At 28.9% G+C, this 15,940-nt stretch overlaps 1 protein-coding gene across 3 annotated transcripts in view; it reads left to right on the top strand.

The window, feature by feature from the left end:
• LOC136084866 (uncharacterized) overlaps window positions 1–15,940 on the top strand; it is a 169,500-nt gene that overhangs the window by 59,638 nt on the left and 93,922 nt on the right. For all 3 annotated transcript variants that reach the window (XM_065806056.1, XM_065806057.1, XM_065806058.1), the window contains one exon: window positions 4,616–4,651. In XM_065806056.1, coding sequence (XP_065662128.1) covers window positions 4,616–4,651 — 36 coding nt within the window. The remainder of the gene's footprint in view (window positions 1–4,615; window positions 4,652–15,940) is intronic.

Genomic DNA, 15,940 nt, shown 5'->3' with positions numbered 1-15,940 from the left:
AGTCATATTTTGTCATGTAAGAGCCTATCTTAGGTTACATCATTATAAACTTACACATTAAACAAAAGCTGTAAAAACTTAATTCTTCAAATACAGTTTGAAACATTCAACTAAGGAAAAAGCTGATTATGCAGCTAGTCGAAAACCTATGCTGACAACTAGAGATCGGCTCACAAGATTAAAGAAGTGTTAGGAAATAATTGGGTTACCTTTGGAAAAGTGAAGCAAGTAATTTTTAGGGGTGAAAGCTACTTCAAAGTATCAAATTGAAAAAGCAAAGTTCTTATTATAAGATTCAAATCGGAAAAGTATAGTAATCACTTTGGTGTACAAAGGTTGCAAGGTGGCAGCGAGAGTGTTGGCATTTTGCTTTAATTGGAATGGAGTAGGTGTGTGTCACATTTATAAATGCCAATTCAGCCATTATTAAATATATAGAGATGCTAGAAAACTGCATGGTTCCAACAGTAGACATGCTGGTTGATTGATAATTAAAAAAGTAAAAACATGGATGAAAGAAAATATTGTAAATTGATTGGGGATGAGTTTCAAACGAATTAATGCAAAAACTATGTGTTGCTTGCAAAAAGCTTGTTTTGGTAGCACTGTATATACTATATTGTATAATTGATAAAAGTTGTATATACTACACTACACTGTATACTATAAAGTAAAATTGGAAAAAAATGTCAACATATGAATATCTATATATAATCTATATAGGGTATATAGATATTCATATTTTGACATTTTTTGCTTACCTAATTCCATATGGTTTTTTTAGAAAAAGGAAAAAAAAAAAAAAATTATTAACAAAATAAATGCTGCCAAAACCCAAACCCTTGTAGATGTAGCAGCACTCTATTGCATCTTCTTCCTATTTAGTCAGTCAATGTTTGTACTGTTTCTGGCAGTTCCCTATTTTAGTATATATGTATGTATGTATGTATATATATATATATATATATATATATATATATATATATATATATATATATATATAAACACACATATATACATATATACATATATATATAATATATATATATATATATACATATATACACATATATACATATATACATATATACACATATATACATATATACACATATACTTATGTACACATATACGTATATACACATATACACATATATACACATATACACATATATACACATATACATATATACATATATACACATATACACTCATACATATATGCACATATATACATATATACACATATACACATATATATATACATAATATTCACATATACACATATATACATATATACACATATATACATATATACACATATACACATATACATATATACACATATATACATGTATACACATATATACATATACATATATACACATATATACATATATATATATATATGTATGTGTATATATATATATATATATATATATCCTTATCTTGATAATTGATAAAATCCTAATTGATAAAGTAGCAAAACTGTTGTCAAGAGACTTTTTTTACCATAAAAGTCTCTTTCGACTACAAGATAAGGATATATATATATATATATATATATATATATATATATATATATATATATATATATATATATATATATATACACATATATATATATATATACACATATATATATATACACATATATATATATATATATATTTATATATATATACACATATATATATATATGTATCTATATATGTGTGTGTATATATATATATATATATATATATATATATATATATATATATATATATATATCGCATGAAAATTTTGTTGCTTGAAGCATATTTAAACTGCTAATCATATCATAAAATTGAAATTAGAGAAGATAATGAATAAATTTGATTTATTTGCCAAAAAAATCTCTTTTAAACAAATCTTGCATCTTGGATGATGTAATAAAACATAAAACTGTATATAAAAACATTATTAGTAGTTACAAAAAAAAACTGTGATATATAAATAATGGTAACAAAAATATAACAACATCAAAACTGGTTTTAAAAATATCTCCAACAAGCTTTTTGCAAGCAACTCATAGTTTTTGCATTAATTCGTTTGAAACTCATTTCCAATGAATTTACAATATTTTCTTTCATCCATGTTTTTACTTTCTTAATTATCAATCGACCAGCATGTCTACTGTTGGAACCATACAGTTTTCTAATATCTCTTGATATTTAATAATGGTTGATTTGGCATTTATAAATGTGACACACAGGCTTTGTGCTGGCCATTTAACAATTTCCAATTTTTTCATGTGAAGGAATTTAATGGTCTTGTCACCCTTATGGTTGGGATCATTATTTTGCATGAACATAGCAATGTGTACAGTTCTGAAGTCTCTAAAGCAAGAGTTATCCTCCGAAATATTAAACAGTTGGTATGAAATCTGGGGCGCTTAATGGTGAACTAGGCTTTCTCCAACTATTTCTTATACCATCTGATCCAAACATGTTAATTTTACTATGTTAATCTACTTGTCATTTAGTTGTCATTTAGACATTGATGAAATTTTATTAAAATTATTTTTGATTGGTTTCAAATAAATGCCATGTATTCTTCTAAATATATACACACATACACACTTGTATGTCTCTCTCTCTCTCTCTCTCTCTCTCTCTCTCTCTCTCTCTCTCTCTCTCTCTATCTCTATCTCTCTCTCTCTCTCTCTATATATATATATATATATATATATACAGTCTTGGCCATAAGTTTGGAACCGATGAATTTTTTTCTCATAGGAACGTTTCTATGACGCGTACGGCATTTAACTGCTGCAGCATCGTGTTTATGCAGCATCAGTTGCATAGTTAAATGCCTTCGCGACTTCTTAATCGTTGCAAAACGTGAATCGTGTAACTTTACACCGCAGCAGAGCATCGTGAACAATATGACCCTCATTAAGCTGCATTATACACTGTTCAATGCCTAAACTATCGTTCCCTTGAACTAATGTTTACCTGAACTAATATTCGGTTGAACTAATGTTGAAATATACTTACTTATATTAACAAACTATACATTATATTTTAATCAATTAATTAGCTGATTTACATATATATTAACTGCATATCAGTGCGAAAGGTAAGGCTTAACTTCTTATAAGTATAAAATTAATTAATTTATCCTTTTATTGTTATATAAGAAGTAAAAATATGCAAATAAATCGCTTTATTTGTATAAATGTTTGCAAATTATCATTCAATAATATATACTATTCATAAAAATAGATCTATTAATTTATAATTATTTATATTATTAGCAGTAAGTATTCTACATTAACATGTACAGTGCGTAAAATGACTAGAAGTATTGAATTGTCGAAGGAGAAAAGGGCACAGATGATGATCCTACACCAGCAGAATTATTCTCACAGTAAAATAGCTGGTATACTGCACATATCTAAGTCTGCTGTCACCAAAGGCATTGCAAGAGCAAAGCAGTTGGGCACTCTGGAATCCAGAAAGAGGTCTGGACGACCTCGCATAACTTCTGCCACAACGGATCGGGTGATACATCGGCTTGCTGCTGCAAATCCAACATGGTCATCTCTCCAGATAGCAGTAAATTCATCACTTCCTGCCAGTACAAGAACAATCAGAAGACGCCTTTTGAAGGAATTCAAGCTGCCATCATGTCGTCCAGCAAAGAAAGCCATGTTAAGTAAAAAGAATATCCGTGACCGCTTGACATTCTGTCGCAAGTACAAAGACTGGACTGCACAAGACTGGAAAAAAACTATGTTTTCAGATGAGTCAACTTTTTCTCAGTTTGCCTCATATATCAGACATGTCAGGAGACCTGCAAAACAAAGATACAACATCAGGTATGTTGTTCCCACTGTGAAGCAGGCGCCTACCGTTATGGTGTGGGCAAGTTTCTCGGCATCAGGTCGAGGTGGCATATGGTTCATGCCAAAGAATACAACCATCAATGCTCAAGTTTACCTTGGGATATTAAAGGAAAAGTTGAACACTCACATGAACATTCTGAAATGTAAGGTATTTCAGCATGATGGTGCACCCTGCCACAGAGCAGCAGTTGTAACCAACTGGCTAAGACAGAAACATATCGAAGTCTTGGGTCCATGGCCTGGCTCAAGTCCTGACCTAAACCCAATAGAAAACATGTGGACAATGATTAAGCAGAAGGTTGCTGCCACAAATCCAACGTCAGAGAAGTCTCTGATTGATGCCATCAAGCGTGTATGGACAACTGCCATAACCCCAGAATACTGCGCGAAATTGTCCGATTCAATGCCAGCGAGAATAGCAGCAGTACTGGGTGCCAAAGGACATTATTCAAAATACTGATACCATTTTTTACATGACAGAATATTTACTTGTATATAATATTTAAAATAAAAATGATTTCAAAAGTTTTTGTTGATATTTTGGGTATAAAAAGTGTAATTATATCAAAAAACCTAATCGGTTCCAAACTTATGGCCAAGACTGTATATATATATATATATATATATATATATATATATATATATTGTGTATATACACAAGGTTTTAGTCTTAAATTATGTTGTATTTTTGTTGTGAAAAAATCTTTGATATTATACTTTAAAACATTTATATTTTTTTATTAGATAGTGAAACTCAACCAGTTGTTATTGTTCCTAAAGGTATTTCAAGCATTTTTTTACACAATTTTACACAAACATTGCTTATTTATTGTATTTTTTTTTTAATTGCTTTTTATAGTATATAAAAGCTATAAAAAATTGTTAGTTATAAACTGTTTTGTGTATCCTGGTTAAAAATAAAACATAAAAACTTGCAAGAAAACAAAATAAAACATGGTAAATGAACTGTGTAAGCTTCAAAATGGTTAACATTTTAAAACTAAGGAACTCTTAAAGTACAAAAGTAAATATTATGAAACAATTGAAATCTTTTAATAGGTAATTTCTTATCTGGATTCTATTGTAAAATATATATTTTTTATAATTATTAATGAATATTTATTTTAAAAAATAAGACAAACTTTTTCATTTTTAAAAATGCGTTTCAACTATATACTGGTCATCATTAGTTTAAAATTACAAAATTCCCTGCGCTCATATCAATAAATACAAAATCAAATAACGTTTTTTTAACACTATTTTTACAAAAACCAATTAAAATATATTTTATTTTGTTAAAGCAATGACAGTAACTTTAAAAAATATAAGGTCACCTAGATTATTTAGCAATTACTTAAATTACTTTAAAAAAAAAATTAAATTAAAAAATATATATTTTGTTTTGGTACCAAAATTGATGAAACTTTTTTGCTTTAACTGATTATTTTGTAAGACTTTGTAATCTTGGTACGCAAAATCTTTCTTTATATTCTTCAAAGCTAATTCTTGATTTAGAATTAGCTACCTCAAAATTTGATTCATCACTTAAAATGACCTTAGATCAATCTTCCAATGAAGTCTTTCTTTACCCCATCTTTTACCTACATCTTTTCCTATCTGTTACCCTTAAAATAGTTTTCTTGCAACAACATAGCATTCAACACCTTTTTAATTAAGACACTTTACTGTGCTATAACTAATACTAACAAAACCAGCATTATTACTAAACTCAGCTCTCAGTTCTTAGTAGCTAACTTAACTAAGTAGGATCTTCCCTCATTCTTTGATATAATAAGCTTTGATCCTTAGGATTAAGTTTTAATGGCATTCCAACTTTTGGTGAATCTTTTATGTTATTTGAAAGTTTTTAATTTTTCAGCATTGTTTGAACACAGCATAATAAAATACACATAATTTTGCTGTTTTCTGTTGATTTTAGCATTGTTTCGACACAGCATAGTTAAATAACATGTAATATTGCTATTTCTCATTGACTTTTAGTGATGTCATTGATTATGCCATTTTACTTATTGTGATACCAAGTTTTTCCCAATTTTTCTACTTCAGGTGTGTCATGAACTGATTATTTAAATATCTCTTGAAATACTCATTAGAAATTGACTTTTTTGTATTACTATTTATTTGTAAATTGTATTGGTTAGAACAAATGCAAAATTTCAATAATTCTTGCAGGTTTTATTTATGAGTTATTAAGTTTAAATTGACTGAATTTTAACACATTTTTCAAATAATAATACATACAATTACTTTAATTTACCATTAAATTACTCAGAATAGATTAATAAGACCAACTAGTGTTATATACTATTAGAAAGCTATTTGATTAGTTAACTCAAAACTAAAAAAAAGTTTTTTAATTATCAATTATTTAAAAAATTATTTAAGAGATAATTGAGTAGTTCTCAAAAAACATTAAATTGACCTTATGTTTTTGAAAGCCACTGCAATATAATGAAAAGAAAGGAAAAAGAAAAATAATGATTTAGACCTCACTCTTGCATTAATTAACTTGATTACATCTTGATTAACTTGTTTGTTGATATTTGAATTATCCCACTCTATATACAAACTTTCCCTTTTAGTAACAGCTTCATCTAGAATTAAAAAGCATTCATTACTAAGTTTAAAGAAGCATGTTTCTTTAGAATAAAGCTGTTTAAATATATTGGAGTTTTTATCCCTCCTATAGTGTTCAAGTAATTTAGTTTTAAAATGACAAGATGCTTGCAATTGTAATAATAGTTGCATCCTGCACAAACAAATTTGTAAACTTTACTTTTTTATTTTTTTTTAAACATCATTGCTTCCAACAAGGCTGCAAGCAACCACTAATTAGAATTGGGAATAGAAAAAATGAAAATTGTAGAGCAAGATAACGATTGACATACGACTTAAAGGATTGCAAATTATATGAATCAGGAAAGCAAGATAAAGGAAGCAAGTTCCAAAGAACTGATGTTCGAGGAAAAAAAATAGACAAATAAAAATTTTTGGAGCACTTAGGAACAGTCACAGAAAAAGGATGAGACTTAATTAAATGAAGAGTAACACGAGAATAATTTTAGTACCTATTATAGTATTTGTAGAAAAGAGGAAGAGAATCAACATTACGATGATGTGATAATGACTGCAAGAGCAGGTACAGCTATGTTTACAATGCACCTTGTCTAAAAGAGGAAGGGCATCATTAGAAGATCCCCCTTACCGTTCATAAATATAGGAATCTAAATTATTGCGATAACGATTGCCTGTAAAACATTGAGTTTTATCTGAATTAAAGTTCACCAACCACTGTGAGCCCCATGATGTAGCAGAAGAGATTCTTTTCAAGCTCAAATGCCCCCTCCAAGCAATCAGAGAGTGTTGGCTTCTTATCATGACAATAATAAATGATAGTATCATCAGCGAACAATGCTACCTGAGATGTGAGAATGTCTGGAAGATTTTTAATGTAAATTAAAAAGAGTATAGGGCCAAGGATTTAACCTTGAGGAACCCCTGAAGTTACAGAATAAGATGAAGAGTGCTGTCCATCGAGGACAACTTTTATAATACAATTGGAAAGGAAGGATTCAATAATCCCAAAGATGTTATCAGATATACTGTAAGAATAAAGCTTATGGAGAAGACAAGCATGCCAAACTTTAGAAATGTCAAGAGAAATGTCAACTTTTAGAATGTCAAACTTTTAGAATATTAAACTTTAGAATGTCTAACCTTTAGAATGTCAAACTTTAGAAATGTCAAGAGAAATGTCAACTTTTAGAAATGTCAAGAGCAATGGCCTTAACCTCTCCACCTTTATCTAATGCACAATAAAACCATTTGGTTATTACTGTTAGCAAATCAGCTGTAGAACGAGAAAATCGAAATCCATATTGATGATTAGAAAGTAAGTTATCAGATTCAAGATGAGAAAATAAGTGTTTGTTAATTAAAGATTCAAGAACCTTGCTTATGGTTGGAGGAAGACTAATGGGATGGTAGCTGGGCAAATCAGATCACTCTCCACAATTTTTGAAAATAAGGATAACAGATGCCACTTTCCTGAAGGCTGGAAAACAAGACTCTGATAAGCACTTTCTAATTTGTTTTGAAAGTATAGACTGTCGTCTATACTTTCAAAACAAATAGTTTTGAAAGTAAAGACGACAGCTCTGGGGAACACATCTGCAAGGCTAATACAAGTATGTTGTCCGAGCCACAAGCTGTATAAGAGTCTAAGCAAGAAATCACTTAAGATACAGAAGCTTGAGTGATACGAATGTCAAGCAATGGATCAACCTGTTTGATGGCTATACCAGATAGAACGCAACTAGTGATATCAAGAGTTGATATTGATGAAAGTTCTTAGCGAACAATTCATCTTTGTCTTTAGGTTAGGTGACAAAGTCTGAACCATACAAGAGAGGTGAAATTAGAGATTTGTCCTTATTATTGATTCTATTAAAGATTCTTCAGAAGTCACGAGAGCCTAATTTTTGTGATGAGATTTTATGACCTGAAGATAGCGGACTTTGGCGTTTTGGCCTTTCAGTGTGCATTAAAGTAACCAACAACAACAATATTGGCTGATGGATAAAGAGAGAGGGCTTGGTCAATATGATCACAAATAACATCAAAAAGAGTGGAGTCTTGAGATGAAGGAGAGCGATATAGAACAAAGAGAAAGATGATAGAGTGAAGTGGTACTAAACAAAAGATGTCTGTGAATTCAAACCTAGTTTCCCTACAAATTGGTGAATTCTTATGAATGTAAATGTCCAGGCCAAGCATGTGACTATTGAAGTCTTACGAATTAAAGGAAGATAACCATCAACTCTAAGATCACGATGAGACAACCGAACTCAAATTACTCTCACAAAGAGCAAGAAGGTATGGTGAACTTTAGAAGAGATAAGACTCAACAGAAGAAAAGTTACTTCAAAGACCACAAATAATGAAACAAATATAACCATGAATAAACTTGATGATGATGATGGTTTTTTGTGTTTTTCAGTTTTTGGTACTTTTGTCATTTTTAAATTTGTTAAAGAACTTGACTCAAAGCATAGATAGTACTCAGAACACTGTTTATTAGCCCAAGTAATGACCTCATTACTATTGATAAACCCTAAGCCATAACAAAGGGCTCCCAAATGTTGCCTTTGCTATGCACACCAAAAGTAAGAACAGGGACACCATCCATGCGCAACATGGCAGAGTTAGTACTTTGATATTCTTCAGCTGTGGATGGAATCAGCCTCTCTGAGAGCTACCACAGAGTTCGGGAAACCTGACTACCAGCCGGCCTCAGAACCATAAACCTGTGTTTTAGAGCTGTACTCTCATTAGGAGATAAAAGAATGAGTTGCCAAGTCATAAAAGCAGAGACACAATCAAAAACGATCCATGGAGTCAAGAAGATCCAGCATTCAACATCATAAACTGAAAACAATGTTCTAAAAATACATCTGTGTCAACCTAATGAAGAAGGAGTGCGAGGCTGGTTAACAGATAGAATCTGTTTATCTCTCAAGTCTTTGCCTAGGAGGCCTTCTACAAAACAGTAGCTGGATGCATTTAGCGTCTGCCCAAGATGAGTTTTTTTATCAAGACACCATCTCTAGCCTTTACTCAACCAAGAGCCCTAAGGCAGGGGGTGTTTTAATTTGAAGTTGGCATCTCCTAGCCTTTTCCTAAAAAGGCGTATCCTACAAGGCAGCAGGACATCAAGTAGGTAGTACTGGGTTACATGTTACCAGTTACAGGATAACCTGACCTGACAAACTACAAAAGAATAGAGTTTAATAGGAAAGAGACTTTTATTACAAAAAAAAAAGAGATGTTTCATGTGATTAAAAAAGCTAGTTTTACAGATTTTGATTTGCAGTATCTTTTAATAATGGAGTTTGGCTTTTGTTTAATAATATCTGGAATTTTTCTTTGTAAGGAAGTTTAATATAACAAATGGTTTTTTTTGTCTATCAGGTAATACTTTAGTAGATGGTTTGAACATATAAGCTACATATGTTTTATCAAGAAGCCAAGTTGAATACATAGTTTGTGTTAATGTTTAAAGAAATTAAAAATACCAGAGCAAAAACCAAATTTTGGTGTAATTTAAAGCCCTGAGTAAATTTTGTTATGAAAAAATTGTTGTTATAATAGATTTATCAGTTTTGAATATAGTTACATCTAAAAAAAAAAGTTTTAATTTTTCCATAGTAAAAAAGCTTTTTGTAATCAATAATGTAATCAAAAAAAGTGAAAGCACGAGTTTCAGAAGGAAATGCAGCAAAATATATATCTTATAAATAACATATCTCTTATAAAAGTTTAGTTTCACTCCATTATACAAGTTTAATCACTTTTCTTCAAAATCACCCATAAAAAGATTTTTGAGACCCAGTGCAAGTGAACCCAGTGCCAGTCCATTGGTTTAGTCATAAATTTGTCCTTTGAACTGAAAGTGATTAAGAAGTGGCATAGTGTAATAGTTTTGCTATATCTGCTTTATTAATTTTTAAATTAGGGTTACTATTAAGAATGAAATTTACTGCTATATTTATGGTTTTGTGTAATGGAATGCTGGTACATAAATTAGACATACTGTATAATACAAAATATTGTTAGATTAGCACTATTAATATCATTAAGAATTGAAAATAAACCCTTTATGCGGAACTCAGAAGGTTTAAAAAAGATTCAAAAATCAAAAAAGGTAATTATTATATGTATAATGATGAGACTATATATAGAGTGGCAAAAAACCCAATATGAACAAACAAGCTAATCATGCCAGAGTGACGCTGGCAGTCTAAATTATTAATAATCTTCTTTTTCTTTTTTTTTTGTATTGATTGCTTTCCTATTGTTTTATAGAAACTCTTTAAATTTTAGTTGCTGTTTTAATTGGTTTTTGTAAAATTAGTATAAAAAAAAATTTTTTTGAGCATGAAAATTTGTATTTTTAAACTGATTATGACTAATATATAGAAAAAACATGTATTTTCAAAAATAAAAATGTTTGTCTTATTTTTTAAAATAAATGATTATTTTGTGCTCAAGAAAGATTTTGGTAATATACTAAATCAATATTTAGTTTTAATAATTTACAATCCTTAAAAGTGAAATAAAGTTAATGAAAGTAGTTATAAAAGTATTCCTAATTTTTTCTAAATGATTTTAAATGATCCTACTTTTATTTTTTTAGTTGTTTTTGCAAGCATTTTAGTTTTGCAGTAAAGTTGTCAGAAATGTCAATTTTACCCTAATATTTGATAGTTATGCAAGTGTTTAATAAGAAAATACATGATATACAGATTGAAATATGCGAGTACAGTTTACATATTAAAATAAAATATATATCTAAAACATATTGTAAAATCATGATAAATTAATGTTTATCTTGCGCTTGACAACTCTTTATTAAAATTTTTTCAATATAAAAAGAAAACTTCAAACACTTAAGTACTTTAGCTTAAGTAGAGTTTATCTTTATTTCACACTTTTTTGGGAAATATATATATAAACTTATACACATAATATCTGACATCAGCGTTTTTTTTGTATATGACATATTATTTTTTCAAAAATGAATCTATCATTCAAAAAATTAAGACCCGTAAATAACAGTTGGATCTACCTTCGAAAAGTCTACCTTGCATACTGGTTCACTATTTTCTATGTTAAAAGGCTTTAAATGAGAATCAATTTTTTTTAAATGTAAATCTACAAAATCTATTTTTTTTAATCACTATTTCAAAATAAAGACTGCTGATATATAATGATAAAATAAATAGTATTTAAAAAAGGTATTTTTGTTGTTGTTTTTTATTTTTGTCCTTAGATTTTTTTTCATCTGCTTTAGAGGTTGAGCACTAAATTAGTTTACTATGCCATTCTATTTCAACAATTTTGTCATTATTACATTATTTCAATAATTTTGTCATTATTACATTAGTTTTCATACGTGTGCTATTAGTTATTTAAGAAAATTAATATTGTATATATAGAGAACTTGGTGATGACCATGGTTTTTTGTGCTTTATAGTTTTAGGTACTATAGTCATTTTTAAAGTTGTCGAAGTATCTTGACTCAAAGCTCAGATAGTATTCAGTACTCTGTGTAACACTGTGTCCAAGCAATTGCTTCATTACAATTGTTAAACCCTCAGACATACCAAATCACTCCAATTACAGCCTCGAGAATGCGCACTAAATGTTAAAGCCCAATTTTAAGTCAAGAAGATCTAGCATTTAACATTCTAAACTGGAAGCAATATAGTATAATTACATCTACTCCATAATAGTCTTAATTTTTTGATTAAAAATCACTAAATAAAGTATTGTTTTAATGTTTTATGGCTGTTACTAAGTATTTTTAAGTTGCGTCTAAACTATTTCTTCAACCCCTTCATTTTATTACTGATTAAGTAATGAAAACCTTATAGTTCCAATGAAGGAAACATTAGGCTATTCTGTTATATTATTGCAATATATTGCTTGCAGCAACTTATAAGATAATTTTATAATGTTATTTGCATTTTAAATCGCTTCGCATTAAACTTGAAAAACGGTATAACCTATTGCAGTATAGTTTACCCAGTGTAATCAATATCGTGTGACCACAAAATTAGATGATTGAAAAACAAGAGGCAAAAAAATTATAAATTAATGGTACATATGCATTTTTTGAGGAATAACTTAAAATCTGTCAAAACATATAAAATAAGTGGTTTTAAAAAAATGCATAGATGAATTCTTTTTATATAAGATTATTTAATATAGATGAATTCTTTTTTTTTTTTTTAAATAAATGCTAAAGTTCCAATTAAGAAAGCTCTCTCTCTCTGCCTCTCTCTCTCTCACACACACACACACACATATATATATATACTCTATATTGTAGTAATTCATTTTTTTTTAAATATATATATATATATATATTTGTATGCATATGTATATTGTATATATGCATATATATATTTATATATATATATATATATCTATATATATATATATATATATATATATATATATATATATATATATATATATATATAGATTTATGAATATGTAGTTAAGTTATATATATGTTAATACATACACATATATAAAACATAAATAATTATATATATATATATGTAAATGTATATATATATCTATTATATATATATATATATATATATATATATATATATATATATATATATATATATATATATATATATATATATACTGTAGCTTCAAGTAATCTTTGATTACCGGTAAACCTCTTGTCTTTACACCTTCCTCCTCCAAATTAGTATCAATTTTTCTACATAAAGCTTTTCTGTTAAATTGGCACAGCTTTACAAATTTTTTGTCTGTATGTGGAGTTGATTTTCCTCTTACTGCTAAATTTTCCAATTTTCTTTGCCTCAAGACCCTTGTCTTTATCAAGTGCTTTCTTCATTCTGCACATTGATGAGGTCAATACCTTCAACATTTTTGCTACTTCCTTCTGGTTCATTTCTGTATTTTTCAGTAAAACTTAAATTTGTCCTATTTTTCTTGCACTTAGATCACTTGCTTTCTCAATCGTACGGTCTTGGATATGCAAGTTTTCTCAAAAAGTATAAACTTTTAGTAACAATAGAAAATTCAATATGTAACTGAATGCGTACCGGATAACAAGTTAAAATTTGAAGTCTTTACAACAAATCCCTGGTTTTCAGGACATATATATATATATATATATATATATATATATATATATATATATATATATATATATATATATATATATATATATATATATATATATATAATATATATATATATATATATATATATATATATATATATATTAGATTATATATATATATATTATATATATATATATAGATATAGAACTCTTCCTGATGATCCAGCAATGGTGAAACTCCAAGTCGAAGATAAAAGTTAGATAAGTGTTTTTTACTAATTAATTATTGCTCTGTTCTTTAAGAACATTGAGCACTCTATTTGTAAAATACACTAACATAATTTACATATATATATATATATATATATATATATATATATATATATATATATATATATATATATATATATATATATATATATATAAATAAAAGAATTCAACAGAGTAATTCTGTATATTTCAGTAAAATTTAGGTTTTACAGAAAATTACAGAAATGAACGAGAAGGAAGTAGCAAATTTGTTGAAGGTATCGACCTCATCAATGTGCAAAATGAAGAAAGAACATATATATCTATATATAACATATATATATATATATATAATTATATATGTTTTGTATATTTGTATGTATAAACATGTATATAACTGTACTACATATTCATAAATCTATATATATATATAGATTTATGAATATATATATATATATATATATATATATATATATATATATATATATATATATATATATATATATATATATATATATATATATTCATAAATCTAAATCATATATATATACATATATTCATAAATCTACTGTATATATTTTATATATATATATATAAAATATATACAGTAATAAAACATTTGCAATCAACATCGAACGATGTTAAAAAGTGTTCCTAATTTTACATGTCTTAAAAACGAAACGAACTATACTACCACAGCAAACAGTTCAGGAGTCTGGAGTCATAGCATGCGAAGACATGAGCAATCAGCTGACAGGTTACAGCACACAGGCAGAATTTCGTTGACAAGTGCCATTTTGCAGCGGACAAAACAAGTGCAACTTTTTTGGTTTGTTTCATTTTCTGAAGTCTGGTCCGTGTCAACGTCACGGAAGTTTTTTAATAATTAAAGGAAGTATCCAGAAGTTTCCAAAAGTTTCCATAAGCATGCAGAAGCTTCCAGAAGTTTCCAGAAGAAGCATCTGGAAGCATCCAGTAGCATCGAGAAATATCCAGAAACATTCAGAAGCATCCAGACGCATCCTGAAGCTTCCAGAAGCATCGAAAAGAAGCATCTAGAATCTTCCAGAACAGGTTCACACAGATTCATTTTACTCTATGAGAGACATGTAAATCGACATGTAATTCAGTCAGTATATGGAAGTCAATCAGTCAATATTATCAAGACAGTTTATCGAAGTGAGTTTTATCAAAGTGTTGTATCGAAGAACATCAATACAAGAAGTGAAATACAACAAGTGTTTCATTACATCGATACAGTCCACATCCAACCAAGGCGTTGTGTTCCACAGAGCTTTAATGTATCATCACAAGGTAAATGTAACACGGTAAGCCTTGAGAAGCATGATTATTTATTTTCATTATTTTTATGACTTCAAGTGCAAAAATTGCTCCCGACAGTCTTGGATTGGAACTAAGAAAGAAAATTATTGGCAATTTCGTAAGTGGAATGTCACAAAAAAGTATTTGTAATAAATATTGCGTGAAAAATGTACCATATCAAGACTATGTTCCAAATATCGTATCGGGGAAGTTGGCAGCAGATAACAAAGTTGGAAGACCGCGTTCCACTACTTCTAGAGAGGATTCTATAATTGTCAGATCCGTCAAGAAGGATCCCTGGATATCATCAGTCGAGGTACAAAAGCAATTAGAGCTACCTCTATCGGATCAAACAATCAGACAACGTGCTGTTGAAGCCGGATTGTTTTCTCGACGCCCTGCAAAGAAACCGCTGATTTCACTAAAAAACCAGAAGAAAAGACTCCTGTTTGCTACATCTCATATTGACTGGAATGTGCAGAAATGGCGAACTGTCCTGTTCAGTGATGAATTGAAGTTCAACATCATTGGGAGCAATGACATTTGCTGTGTACGTCGACCGGCTTAGAAAACGCCTCGATTTACGTTACTGCCATAATACCGTGAAGCATGGTGGAGGCAATGTAATGGTCTGGGGGTGTTTTTCCGCTAACGGTCTAGGTCCAATACATCGAAACGATGGAAAAATGGACCGTTTCATGTATAAAAATATCCTTAAAAATGTTATGTTACCTCATGCTGAATAGAATATGCCAATAAAATGGGTTTTTCAGCAAGACAACGATCCGAAACACACTGCAAAAGTA

This window comes from Hydra vulgaris, chromosome 09 (genome assembly GCF_038396675.1).
Source record: "Hydra vulgaris chromosome 09, alternate assembly HydraT2T_AEP".
Classification (NCBI taxonomy): domain Eukaryota; kingdom Metazoa; phylum Cnidaria; class Hydrozoa; order Anthoathecata; family Hydridae; genus Hydra; species Hydra vulgaris.
This window is presented reverse-complemented; position numbering and strand designations above follow the sequence as displayed.